Raw genomic sequence first — 14,723 nt, forward strand, 5'->3', positions numbered from 1 at the left:
CCCATTCGTGGAAACCAAAAATATTCAGCAATAGACTCCTATGTTTTACCGTATCCAACATGATATTGTTCATTGGAATATGCGAAGGAGGCCCAAACGACATTGTCTGGGAACGAACCCTTGCAAATTAACTCTTCAATCTTCATTTTTATGTTAGTGATATATCATTTCGTCCTTTTCAACATATTGATTGGTATCGAGGTTGCCCTCAGTTTTTGTTATAAACTCTGAATCTCTTAATTCCCTTTTTGTTCAGTATATGCCCAGTTATTATGTGAAACTCGGAAAATCACATTGGGGGGATTCCTGCTTAGAAAGTCTACAGGTTACTCGGGGCACCAATCTTTTTTTGTAGCTGTAGCTTTAATAGAGTTGCAATCGGTGATCACAGTGAATTTTATGCCAAGTAGGTCAGTACGGAAGTGTTTGAAGGCTTGTACTATCGCCAAAGTTTCCAATTCGTATGAATGATATTTGGCCTCACTTTCTGTTGTCTTTCTGCTGAAATATGCAACAACTTTCGGCTGGTTTTCGTGTTTTTCAATGAGTATGGCACCATATCCAAGACTACTTGCATCGTTATGCAGTTCTGTTTAATCTATGACATATTTGCGTGCCTTCTCCTTATCCTGTTCTCATTGAAAAGGTACACTTTGTTTCGTTAAACGAGTAATATATGCTGTTTTGCCAGCAAATTGGGAAACAAACTTCCTGAAGTATCCTGCCAAGCAAATGAATTGACGGACCTGGAGTGGAACCATAATGAATCGACACGACAGTACCCCCCCTACATCTCTAACCGTTCCCCTTAAATTTATCGGATTTATTAAAATTGGTACCACGCTCTCTCGTTTCAAATCAACGAAACGATAATTTCGATTCGTAACTAATCGATGAATTGTTCTTTCCCGACAGACATGAAATTATCCCGACATACACGAAATTATTGTTGTACTTCAATTTATGGTTGGTATACCTGTCATATTGTGTGGGGACTAAGAGAAAATATATAAGGAAAGATGGCAGAGAGGAGAGGTAAATTCTTTTCTTGTGGGTACAATAGTATATAACAAATAGGAAAGATAATAGGTTGTAGTACCTAATCTTTGACCTGACATAATATTCAAATCTACAAGAGAATAATAAATTATTTCAATATTCCTGTAGATTTTCCCTTGGAATATATCAGTGTGAGTATTTGGAATTTTATTTTTATTATTATCGAATAATGAGTTATTACTTTTACAGATGACGGAAAAGCTAAAAAGAATGCGGGTGCACCCCAAACATTGGGAATTGCTTTTAAATTTCTTAGAAATTCACCCACAATTGATAAATGGTGAATTTGTTTGTCAGAATGCCAAACAAAAATCTCGAGAACTATGGGAAGAAGTTACCCAACAGTTAAATTCTGTAGGATAGGGGTAAAATCTGCAGAAAAATGGAAGATTGCTCTAAAGTAAAAATGAAAATTGCAGGCATTAAATCTTCGCAGAATAAAACTGGAGGGGGGCCTGCTACGACTTTAAAATTGACTGAACAGGAAGAGAGATTAATGTCAATTGTGGGTTGGACTTCAACTGGAAATGAAAATATTCCTGAATTAGGGCTTCCACGTTTGGAACACGATGAGGAAGTGGTAGATTACTGTGCCACAGCCCTTTTAGATCATCAATATATTGGGAAAAAAATTGTGGAGCGTGTTAACAATGAGGAAATTAGCCCATCGAATATGAACATTAATAGCAATTAACGAAAAAAAAAAAGAAAGCTAGTTCTAGCATTAGTGACAACTAATCGAAAGGTATCAAAAAGAAACTATGACAGTACTAACTGAAATATCATCCAGTGTGAAAAGTATTTCAAATAGTTTGGAGAGTATTGCAACGGAAATGAAGACTCTGTCTGAATTATTGAAAATGCATATGCAAAAATTATTATATTTTTCAGTCTTAAAATTCAGAAAATATATGCTTGAAAGAATAACTTTTGTTTTTCATTTCTTATGAATTCTTGTTTATTTGCAGAAAATTTATTTTGTATAAAATGAAGAGTTTTGAATTACTGATAAATAGTGTTTTGTATAATCAATTTATTTATATAACTGATAAATTATATTATTAACCGACTATTTCAATACTGAATCAATTATTTGAATGTTCATCATTGTTATAATATAAATTATATTATATACTCACTTTTGAAAAGAAGAAATCACTAGTATTTTGTTACAATAAGAATAGGAAATTGTTAAACATATTTTTTGTACATTACTTCAAATGAAAATGCATTTCGTATATTTCAAAATATATATTTCAGTTTGTTGTTTAATGAAAATATCTTCTTATAACACCTTCTTGATGTAAATCATTGGGCACAACGTCTGGAGGTCTTACAACTTGGAGCTGATCATTTACCTCATCTATTAACTCTACATTTAAATTGTGGAGTATGCATATATTATGGAGAGTTGCACATGATGAAATTATCTGGCCTACAACTTCAGGCTTATATCTCAACGTCCTGTCACCACTAAGACATCTGAAACGTTGTTTTAATACACCAAAACAACGTTCAATACAATTTCTTGCAGAACAATGAGCTTGTGTATATCTCCCTTCTGGTGTATTTGGCAGTGCATTCACAATAGGAGTCATTAGCCGGGGTTGCAAAGGATAGCCTGAATCACCCAGTAACCAGCAGCTCCTATTTTCAAGTCTATATTGTGTTTCAACTTCCTCACGAATAGCTGAAGTATGCCAAATATATGCATCATGTGTAGATCCAGCATGTTTCGGATTTACAGCTAGAATTCTCAAATTAGAATCACAGATCTAAAAAAGAACAAGTAAATAATGCATATAAACTTTAAGGACAAACCTACCACTTGAACGTTCATTGAATGATATCCTTTTCTGTTAACAAAATTGTATTCTTCTTCGACTGGATGTAAAATCCTTATGAGTGTACAATCCACTGCTCCTGTGACTCCTGGAAAATTATATTTTTGATGGAAAGCGAGTTTGATAACATTTCTCTCTTCATTTGTAGTTGGGAATTTCACATACCTATCTGCCAAATGCTCAGTTATCAGTGAAGAAATGTCTCTAATACAATTTGAAACAGACTGCTGACTTCACCTATAAGTCTTTGATAGCTACCGGTGGCATAAAATGAAAGTGCCACTAAAATTCTCGTCCTAGGATCGATAATGTTAATTTTAGGAGAGTTACTCATATGAGGCATTAGGTCGTCGATAAGCTGGCTACATATATCTTTTGTGAGGCGAAATCTTCTCTGGAATTTTAAATTATCCAAATTGAATGGATCATAAGTATTTCGCAGATGAATTCTCTCAATATTGAAGTTTCTCAACCTCTGCCTTCTGTGTTCTCTGGCTAATAATATATTAACCGGTAACATTTTAATTCACTAATTCCTTTCTTAACATTCACAATATTGAAAGAGCACTAGCTAGAAATTATTTGTATTGAGGTTATACCTTATATTATTTGTTATTATATATAGAAAAGAAGAAGAATGCATAAGATTTTGTTCGATGTTTTCAGCTTGGTCTTAGATTCTCTGTCGATGATACGAAGAAAGCCGACGTGTTATCGGAAATAGTTTGTCGAGTGACTATGGTGAAACTTATCCATCGAATCGACTTCGTCTTGCTCGATATCTCAATCCGACATCGACAGTTATCGATTGTCTGTGGTTCCACTGCTGTTTGACATTATCTGGAACGGCTGACATCACTAGTGCCTCAACTTTCATTTTTCCGGGTCATATAGCTTCACCCGAGACTTATCTTCCAAGGTATTCCGAAGATGACTGAAGAAAACGGCATTTCTTATTATTTAAAGAAAAACCCGCGATAGAAAGTGCCTCTAGTACTCGCCGATGATTATCGAACCCCTCTTTCGGAGTCGCACATTAGGAATCAAAATGCAGTCTTATGAATGGATCCTTCCTCGATAGGGATTTGATGGAAACCGAAAGCCATATCGAAGGATTTAAAATAACGTCCATTGCCCAGTCTATTCAACATCGATGAGTGGCAGAGGAAAGCGATCTTTAATTGTGAAGCGGTTAAGTTCGCGAAAGTCTATGCACATTCGAAATGAGCTATCTTTTTTTCTAACAAGCAGCACAGGACTTGCAAACGGTGATTCACTTGATATTATTACTCATCAAATCTTCTGTTATTTCTTGAACTGTCCCCCTTTCACTGATAGCCAGGCGATAGGGAGTACGATTGACAATAATGTCTTTCTCCAAGCGTATTTTCAGGCTTATATTATTGACAGTTCCTACTTTATTTCCATTTGTAATCATACTGGCGAAATCTCGAAGAATTGCTTGTAGATTACTGCGGAACTCTGCAGGAACATCAACTTCAAATAACCCAGAACTAAGAAAGCACACGAAGAAATGTAAGGAGGAGGAGCACAGAGGAGGAGGAGAGGAGCACAGAGTACTAGGGATGAAGGAAAAAGGATGAGACGAATGAATGATTATAAAAGAGAGAGGAATAGGTATAAAAGAAAGGCGCGGTAGCTTCTTATTGGTCGACTGGCTAATGACAAAAAGTAAAGGAATGAAGGTGGACTTCCGAATAATAAGAAATCTAGATTCGTTGCTAAGAAAAAAATAGAAATCGATTCGATCCTTCATGAATGAAGTCCCGCACAATTTTTTGAGTGATTATACCTATACAAGTAAATATTTTCTAGGAGATTTTGTTAGTTTTTGAAAGGAGCGAAATGCAAATCGAGATGACCGTTTTGAAAAAAATATCTATATTCAGAAGAATTTGAGCCTTTCACTGCGACTCATCCCAACTGAAAAAAAACTTGTTCAGAAGTAGCGTATGATTTTTTTTATACAACTGCACAAGCTAACGGTAGCTCTTCGTCTGGCGGCACTGGGTCCTGGATTCAAACTAGATAAAATGATTTTATTATTATTACTACGTTACCTTTTATTTTTTTGGTGGTCAATTGCCACGGGGCGCCACTAAAGTTGTTGGTGTTTTGGAACTCAGAAACCTCTTGAGTATTGACAGAGAGTAATGAAATGAAATTTTAAAATACCCAATTAAATTTTAATAATAACCCAAAAACATGACATACAATTAGAGGAGTATATACAATGAATAACAAAGTACCTATGATTTTTTTGATACTGATAATTTTTTAAATTGTTCAGTTTTCAACCGGTTTGATGATACCAAGTATGAAATAACTTCAGAACATATTTAAAACTAGGTGAAACTGACCTCAATAATCTTTACAAGGTGGTGGTGACATTCAAGTGATTATAATGTGTTGATGTTAGCAATTCTGTACTTATACAACAACCTTTTCTCTCATATGCTTTGTTAGTTGCATATATTTATCTGTTGAATTGTAATACTTCATTATGTTCCATATAGATGGCAGCACAAGATGTAACTATTGGATTGTCATTTTTCCTCAAGTAGTAGTCTGTCACTGTCAATAGTTAAGAAGCGTTTGTATCAGATTAATAAATGAAGTTTATGTTCATAATCCCGAAATCCTGATCACTTACTATATTCAGCTCTGCATTATCCCATATAATGTTATTTGTTTATCTGAATGGAAGCTCAGACGAAATCTAGAAACAGGAATGGCTGGAATAAAACTGGACACGACAACGCATGGGCTCAGCAACTGAGCATCTCAGCGACTGAAGGGTGTTCAGCAACACGATGATCCATCAAAATCTGCTGCCTTTCGCATTGAAAACGAAGGAAACTTGGGGGAACCAGGAAGCTCCAAAAGTACGCCCCAAAACAGATACCCTGTGAAATAGGTACATTTTGCTACCCATTTCATGTTTTTTATATTTGCGTGAACGGAAGGAATTTTAAATTGTCGTTCCGATGTAAAACAGTTTGTTTTAAACAGTCTTTTTTACATACTCTTGACTCCAGAGGTATTTCAAACCACGATAGGTGTTCAAACAAATAAACAGATGGAATACTGCCTGTGTTTGATAGACATATTATCAAACACCAGAAATAGAGCAGATTCACATGAGGTCTAATCCTCTCAACAGATACTACACGACTTCCCATTTTTCTACAATCTCATAAAAATGGCAATCTTTAAAAACTTTTTGTTGAACGGAAACTAACTAGAACTCTAGAACCTTCAACTTCAGTGTGTACTTTGCCCATCGTACAGAAGTGTAATATCTGTCTCTCTTCAATACATATCAGAATGAGAGAGCAATGAACATGACATATTAGTACAAGGTTGTAAATAAGTAAAGGTCGCACCATAAACATTGGATGAACAAGATTGGATGATTTCCTACTGACGCAAGAGTAGAGGATGGTACAGAGATGTCAACTAGATTAGGTCAACCTTGAAGGTAAATAACCTATGATTCGAATGTAAACAATGAACACCACTCCGGAAAGATTACTTGAGATTCAGTAACATAATTTTCAATTCAATTTATTTTTCAATATATTTTTCAATTCAATTTATTTTTTGCCTAGCGTGAGTAGACTCACGCTAGGCAAATATAGTCAGTTTTGTGATGTCTAAATCGGCATGGCATTTGTACAATTGTATATCTTATGTAATTGATAAGTGGTATAATTGATAATGGTAAGTGAAGCTTACTTATATTTTTTATGAATATAGAAAGAGGATAAGAGAGAGAATTTAGAATTAGGGTTCAAATGAGATTGGATAATCTCAATCATTTCGACTAGGGTATAACCGCTTATTGTGGTATTATTGTTAAATTTCGGTAGTGTAATGGTACAGTTACACATGCTAGTTAGTAGCACGAAAGCATGCTACTTTTGAGCAATTGCTACTTAGTGGCATTGTTAATAATGAGCATGCTAGTTTCGAATTTGCTCAAAAATCGACGGTCGTGCGATTATTGGGCATGCTACCTGCAGCGCGGGTGGAAGGGGGCGTGCGTGAACAGGTTTGCTTATTGAGCATGCTAGTATCGATCAGTCGTTAGCGGCAGGTGCGCGTGCACAATTTCGCGCTAAAAATGTCTCGCTGGGGCGATGAAAAAACGTTGAAATTTGCGACTTTATATCGGAACAATGAATGCCTATGGAATCCACGCATACCAGAATACAAAAACAATATTGCAAGAAATAATGCATATCAAGATATATTAACCAACATGGACGATCCTGCTTTGACTTTGAAAATTATAAAAACAAAAATAAAAAACTTGAGGTCTGTTTACCACAGCGAATTGAAAAAAATTGAGAGTTCCAAGCGATCCGGTTCTGGTACCGTTACTGTGTACAACCCATCCACATCCTGGTTTCACGAAATGAATTCTTTTCTTGGAGACACTGGCAAGTACAGGGACCCTATTTCTATGGAATTGGTAAGTTTCGATTTTTAATAAATAAAAATGCACTTAAATGTTAGTAAAACATAGTTATTTAATATCATAGAATAAGTACAGCATTTTCTATTCATTCATTTGTATCATATAGGCAGAACAATGAAATGATGATGGTGAATTTATATCATATGACATTGCCACGGTACTGCCTCTGTAGTTTCAAAGAGCTGCGCGTAGGTGTCTCTTATTGCTTCTGCCAGTCGAGAAGCGTGGTTACTGTAGCGTGTAGGTGGTAAGCCTTCTAAAGTTCTTTGCAGTTGTGCCCTCCATGATCCTGGTACCACAACACGTTGTTGTATATCTTCAAAGTCGACGCATCTTTGTGTGATGTACATATCAGATGTTTTCCGAAGCCAATTGTGTAAAGAGCAGGCAGCTAATGTAATTCTATCAACATTTTTGGGGGCCATATCTATGGCATCCATAAGAACTCGAAATCTTGTTACTAAAATACCAAACGCATTTTCAACGATTCGTCTGGCTCTCGATAAACGGTAGTTGAAAATTTTTTTGAAGCGTTGGAGTTGTTCGATAGGGTTTCATAAGATATGACTTTAGAGGGAAAGCAGCGTCTGCCACAACAACTGATTGGCCTGGTAAATTGAGAGTATTACTTTCCAAAGCTTGTGCTAAATTCGATTTTTGATAAACACCTCCGTCAGAAGCTCTACCATTAGTCCCAACATTTACGTATGAAAAACAATAGTCATCATCAACTAATGCCAGAAGTATAATGCTATGGGCGCCCTTGTAGTTATAGTAGTCAGAAGTATCATCAGGAGCGAGTATATTTATATGTTTACCGTCCATCGCCCCAACACAACCAGGAAAGTTCCATTTAGTTCTAAATCCGTGTTCAATGCGTTTCCAATCTCCATGACCGGGAATCTGTAAAACAAAAAACAATAAATATGTGAAGTTGATATTTTATAAACTTAGTTTTTTTTACAGATACAGGACAGAGAAGAGTCATCGGAAGATTCACAACTAAGTGATGCTGTTTCATATTCAAACTCGTTGACACCGCAGTCGGTGAACTTGCTATCACCCTCCCCTCCTCCAACTACAGAAGATCGATCACAATCCCGTTCATCTAATAACAGCTCGTCAACACGACGTAGAAAGAGAAGCTTACAAGAAGAACCCATTACCTGTGCGCTCGCTCGTTTGGAAAATATTTCTTCTGCTATAAATACACAGTCTAATTACGATGAATTCCATTATTTTGCTCAAAATGTTGCAGCTCAATTGCGAGCCCTACCATTGTACGAGGCATTAGATGTACAAAATGAGATCCAAAAAATTCTGACTGCAGCAAGACGCCGATACCAGTACACAAATTTGTCTCCCTTTACACCTGTCACTTACACACCTCCTGCTACAAATATACAAACAATGACTTTCATACCCCCACCTACTACAAATACACAAACTTTCATACCTTCCAATACAATCACAAACTCAGTCACTTATACACCTCCTACTACAAATACACAAACAATGACTTTCATACCTTCCAGTACAAACACAAACACAGTCACTTACACATTTCCTTACTCGTTATCCCAATCAGATTCTACCGTCTCCGAAGAAGATTTGTTGAACAAAGCATGGAAAACGTGTTAAAGCTAAGAATATAAATTTTGTTAAAACAAACAATAAATACTTGATCTTACTAATAATTACTGGTTTACTTTACTTACCCGCATATAATCCTTCAGAGCATTATATATTGCATCGCACACTTCAGGTAAAAATAGACCTATCGTAGATCTTGCAACTCGGTGAAGTGCTTCTAATGTGTATAACGAATCTCCAGTTGCTAGATATCTCAATGTCACTTCCAATTTCACTTTTGGTGGAATAGCATTTCGCATGTGTGTATCTTGTTTCTTTATAGCGCTTTCAATTTTAGATAGTAACCAGTCAAACTGATGCGGTAACATGCGCAAATGATTTTTGTAACCATTAATATCTTCTTCTCGCATTTCGACTAACAATCGAGTACTTGCTCCAAGTTTTTCTCTTCTACTTAGCCAATCACGGACCCAAACCTTCCTATTCCTTGTTTTTTTCTTTCTATCTGAGAGAAATTTTTGGACGCATTGCAACGCTACCAAAAGAATAATTCTATTCAACTCCATACGAATGGCTGTTTGATTGTCCATGGTTTTGTTTGAACTGACAGTAAGCACGTATAAAATGTCATGTGTACCGAAGTGTTTGCTTTGAGCATGCTCTTTCAGAAGCATACTTAAAACTAGCATGCTCGAAACAAGTATGCCAATGAGCATACTAAAAAGCATGCTACTAACTAGCATGTGTAACTGTACCTTAAGTGTAGTGCTTATATACACAATATATACAAATCATAAGTAAGTATTCATTTCAGTATGAAGTTGGAAATTTTTCAGGGTGATTATGTACATCATGTTATGATTATCACAACAATACAAAGAAATAAACAATTATATACATGGCATAATACATCAGGTGAGTGAGATAGTATAGCACTAAACTAATTCATCAAATGAAGGTAATTACGATTGATTTATAAAACTATTTCTTTTCATAACAGAAAATGGTTTATACTCTGCATATGTGATACAAAAAGCTACATTTATGTGTAATTCCAGGAGACAACTGGTAAGCTCTAGTATATCATTCAGTTGAAGAATTGATAAATGAATTTTGGTCTTATTTTAGGTTATCACAACACTGCACTACTGGGAAGTAGGTTCATCAAGGTAAACATAGTGACACTATCAATTCAGCTGTTCATTTTATGCTGTTGAATTTAATCTCATGGTAACGAATAGTTCACATATAAAGAAAAGGAAACAAATACATTTCATTTTTAGGTTATTTCAAATTCAAATGCTACACAGATAGAATATGGAATTCAAACAAAGCTCAGGCCTGAAAGATTAGAAAATATCGAAACACGTGTATGAGGAACAATGTTTATCGAACACAAAATGTTTGTTGAGGTATTTGAGAAGGAACACCTACGTGTCTGATAACAATACCAGTACTTCTGGTACGAGGGATGCTTCAATCACAGCTGTGGTAGAAGCGATGAAGGAGCTGTACAGCAACTACCGGTTTGTTTTAGGAATTTGAGAAAATGTAGAAAACCATATTCAAAACTGTGAATTCTCAATTAAAATGGAGGATTGCATGTTATCCATGATATGAGTAGTTTATTCAAAGATAATGTACAAAATAAGTTGAGGCCATGCAAACTTTCGAATAATAAGAAATCTAGATTCATTGCTATGGAAGAATAGAATCGATTCGATCCTTCATGTATGAAGTCCCACACAATTTTTCAAGTGATTATACCTATACAAGTAAATATTTTCTTGGAGATTTTGTTAGTTTTTGAAGTGAATGTACCTAACGTTTCTTTTCATTACAGATGAAGAGAATTTTAAATCTACTGAAGAGCGAAATACAAATCGAGATGAGCGTTTTAAAAAAAATATCTATAAGCAGAAGAATTTGGGCCTTTCACTGGGACTCATTTCAAGTGATAAAAACGAGTTCAGATAGAATATAGAATTCAAAAAAGGCTTAGGTAAAACTCCTGACCCTGAAAGATTAGAAAATATCGACAACACGTGTATTATGAACAAAGTTTATCGAACACAAAATGTTTGTTGAGGTATTTGAGAAGGAACACCTCCATGTCTGATAACAATACCAGTACTTCTGGTACGAGGGGTGCTTCAATCAGAGCTTTGGCAGAAGTGATGAAGGAGCTGTGGTCGATAGATTTCTTAGATAAAGTGGTTAATTCTGTTTTTGATAAAAACCCAAATACAAAAGTTGACCTCTCAGTTCACACGTTATGCGCAGAAAGACGCGATATCTTTCAATTGGCTTGCACGAAAACATAAATAGAGTCATTGCGAAGAATATCAATGAGACTTTGAAGGACGGAGAGATATTGCCGAGATCCCAAGATCGCAAACCATAAGTAAAACAACATCAACATCATGTTATTTATTCTGTATAAGATACGTTAACTCATTAGCGCCTACGGATACCATTTGGAATCGCAAAACAAGCCTCTCGTCAACTGCTCGCTGTCGTTAGCCATCCCTGTATACGATCGCGCACGTGCATTTCTTTTACTCGGTGGGCAGTCGGCAATTGGATTTTGCTAGGAATAGGACGTTTTGAACTGTGTTATTAACATTTTTTTATTATATGACATTGTGTGCCATTTGAAGATGGAACCTCGATGGGCGTAAGTAATATTTTCTTAACTTATATTATTTTTTTTGAAACGTGGTACATATTGTAGTGAAGGTTAAGAATGAATGAATACATTTTTGAAATAATGTTGTTGATGAGTTCTAATAGCAGTGCAGTATGGCGTCTCAAAGGTTGATGATACCATGTGGTATCCGTAGGCGTTTTGAGTTACATAGTGTAACATAGTGCAGAAGAATTTGGGCCTTTCACTGGGACTCATCTCAAGTGATAAAAACAGACGGATGATGGACAAAAAAATCTTATAAAAAACGTAATAAACTGGACCCATTGCAGGCACAGAAAGACTGAATATTACCTCGCCCAATTTCTGACAGGACACGGGTCTTACGAGAACTATAAGGTGAGAATAAGGAAGACCGAAAATCCAAAGTGCCCTTACTGTGAAGCAGATGACTCACACAAACACGCAGTTTTTGACTGTGTGAGATGGGAGAGAGAGAGAACTGGAACTAGATATAAGAATACGCATGGACCCTGAAAACATAACAAAAAATATGATGAAAAACAAAAGATTAACTGTTTAAATCTGTTTTTCGATAATCAGCTATCGCCTCCATACGAACGACATCTGGGAAAAAATCCACGCATACATAAAGGTGGTCCTCTCCACGAAAGAAAGAGAAGAGAGAGAAAGACAGGCCCAAGAATAAAAAAAAGACGCATAAGAGACAAATGAAAGCAGGATATGAATAAGAAGAGCAAAGGGGAAGAACAGCCCCTGACACAGATGTATACCAACGCCATGGTCATCCCGGAGGCACGGGAGAAGAAAGAGGGTTTTAATCGTAGTAGCGCACGACACTACCAGGGCTGATTGAAACAAGGCCCTGGTGCCATGCGGTTTCCCCTCTCATAAAAAAAAGGTCAGGTAAGATTAGGTCAGTTTAGAGCAAGACAGGTCTGATTAGGTTAGTTTAGGTTAGGTCAAAGTCAGGTCTAGTCATGTGTCCGACCGAAAGTTCAGTTTCGGTAGAGTTTCGGCAAAAGAACGGGTTTCGGTGGCAAACCTGCCAAAACTACGACCGAAACCGAAACTTCATTCGGGAGTTCCCGCACTGTGATCGGTCATATTCGGCGCGTTGAATTACATACAACCGACGAAGACATTTTGCCGCGTCCACATGCCTAATCATGTCGTGACTCGAGACTTATTTTGTGATTTACTTTGTTTATTACCTAGTACCTATTGTGATACTAGGAAACAAATTAAATAAGTAATTTTATGTATAATACTTTTGAAAAACCATCAATAATATTCAAAAGAAGGATCTACACCTACTCAAATAAACACCTCACCTATTTTAAATATTTTTAAGATGCAATGAATATCTTTTCTTAAATAAGGGTTTGTTATGGTGATTATCAATGAGTAAAAATGTTGAAGAATGCATAACGTTGTGATTTAAAGATAAAAAAATAAAGCCTGGCTGAATATAATAACGTTTTCTTAATTTTTCCCTCAAAACATAATCCTTGTAAGGAAGTTTCAGTTTCGGCCGAAACTGAGACCGTTGCAGAAATTCGTTTTTGGTTCCGGGCGTAAAAACCAGAAAAAACGGAAATGTTCTTATGCAAGAAAAGTTCGATATGGAACATTTTTTCCAAATCCAAATTATCTATTTTTCAAATATTGGGATTTGCCAATCTTTAGGTGTCAAATGCAAATCTGACATATAATAGAGCAATTGAAAATTTCCAAATCTGCTGCTGTAGATTGAGCAAGTTTTTGTAGGAAGGTGGTTTTTGATGCATTTTTCACCAAACCAGAAAAACATCACCGTACCTTTTTCTATCCCTTTTCATTCGCTTATTGCCAAGTTTCTTGAAATTAGATTGAAATTCCATAATTTGTCAGGTGCTCAGGTATACAACACAAATCACTTTTTGTAAATTGCATAATATTTCACTATTGGTATTAGAAAAGTCTCGGTAAATTTTCGTTATGTGGACACCCGGCGATTTTGAAAAAATTTTTGACTGTACTTACGTATTTTGATGCGTAGATTACGAATCCGAAAGAAAAAAGCGGCGCTCTCCCTTATTTACAAAGTTACGGCCCTTCAAAGTTCTGAAAAGGGGAACTTTTCAGCCTTCTTTTTCACAAAATAAACTATTTAAAAACACAAGCATTCATTCACTAGGTCACCTTTACACCTTATTCCCCCTTCTTTGATACTTTTCACTTCAATAATGAACATTTTTCTTATAAAAAACCTAATTTAAAAACGAATGCTTCTCCTGGTGACATTATTCTATTTTTAGGTTAATTACTAGTGACATTTCAGAAAAAAGCGGTTGGTATTTGCCGCTGCCTACTATTTCAAATTCGTAATACACCACCAAAAACCAATTTACGATCTGAAAAATGAAGGTAAAAAACATTTGAATTACTTTAGGAATATGGACTGCATCAGTCGTAGCAACCATGCCATTTACCTTAAAACGTAAATTAAAGAGATATATAACCAAAAAGCAGCTCCGTACATTTTTTAACATTTTTATAAGAAAAATGTTGATTATTGAAGTGAAAAGTGTTAAAGAAGGAGGAATAAGGTGTAAAGGTGACCTAGTGAATAAATGCTTGTGTTTATTTAGTTTATTTAGTGAAAAAGAAGGCTGAAAAGTTGTCCTTTTCTGAACTTTGAAGGGCCGTAACATTTAAAATGAGGGAGAGCGCCGCTTTTTTCTTTCGGATTCGTAATCTACGCATCAAAATACGCAAGTACAGTCAAAAATTTTTTTCAAAATCGCCGGGTGTCCACATAACGAAAATTTACCAAAGTCTCTACCAACCATAAACTACGTTTTTCAATATTCACTAATAACTCAACGTTTTTGAATTTATTAACTTCCACTTGATATGGCATTTATAGCTAAAATGAGAACAATAAATGACATGGATTGATAGAAAATTGATAAATATTGATGTGCGCATTTGTTCAACTGTTGGTGACTAGTGGAGCACGTTTATCTGTCAAGCGGGTGTCTTTATTTTTTTTACATTTTTTTTTCCATAT

The 14,723-nt window shown here is 35.7% G+C and overlaps 2 protein-coding genes across 2 annotated transcripts; one reads left to right on the forward strand and one right to left on the reverse strand.

Annotated features, from left to right (window-relative positions):
* The first annotated feature begins 2,295 nt into the window (after positions 1-2,295).
* LOC111506066 (uncharacterized) lies at positions 2,296-14,302 on the forward strand. The gene is made up of 2 exons (XM_074185405.1): positions 2,296-7,401; positions 8,374-14,302. Exons 1-2 carry the CDS (start codon positions 7,051-7,053, stop codon positions 9,046-9,048), a joined length of 1,026 nt encoding a protein of 341 aa, XP_074041506.1. The 5' UTR covers positions 2,296-7,050; the 3' UTR covers positions 9,049-14,302.
* On the reverse strand, positions 7,440-9,743 carry LOC141486835 (uncharacterized). The gene is made up of 2 exons (XM_074185404.1): positions 9,126-9,743; positions 7,440-8,310 (listed from the first exon to the last, which is right to left on the reverse strand). Exons 1-2 carry the CDS (start codon positions 9,741-9,743, stop codon positions 7,888-7,890), a joined length of 1,041 nt encoding a protein of 346 aa, XP_074041505.1. The 3' UTR covers positions 7,440-7,887.
* Positions 14,303-14,723: the final 421 nt, after the last annotated feature.

This window comes from Leptinotarsa decemlineata, unplaced genomic scaffold (assembly GCF_025532065.1).
Source record: "Leptinotarsa decemlineata unplaced genomic scaffold, Ldec_3_MD MMD2_tig00026374_RagTag_RagTag, whole genome shotgun sequence".
Lineage (NCBI taxonomy): Eukaryota > Metazoa > Arthropoda > Insecta > Coleoptera > Chrysomelidae > Leptinotarsa > Leptinotarsa decemlineata.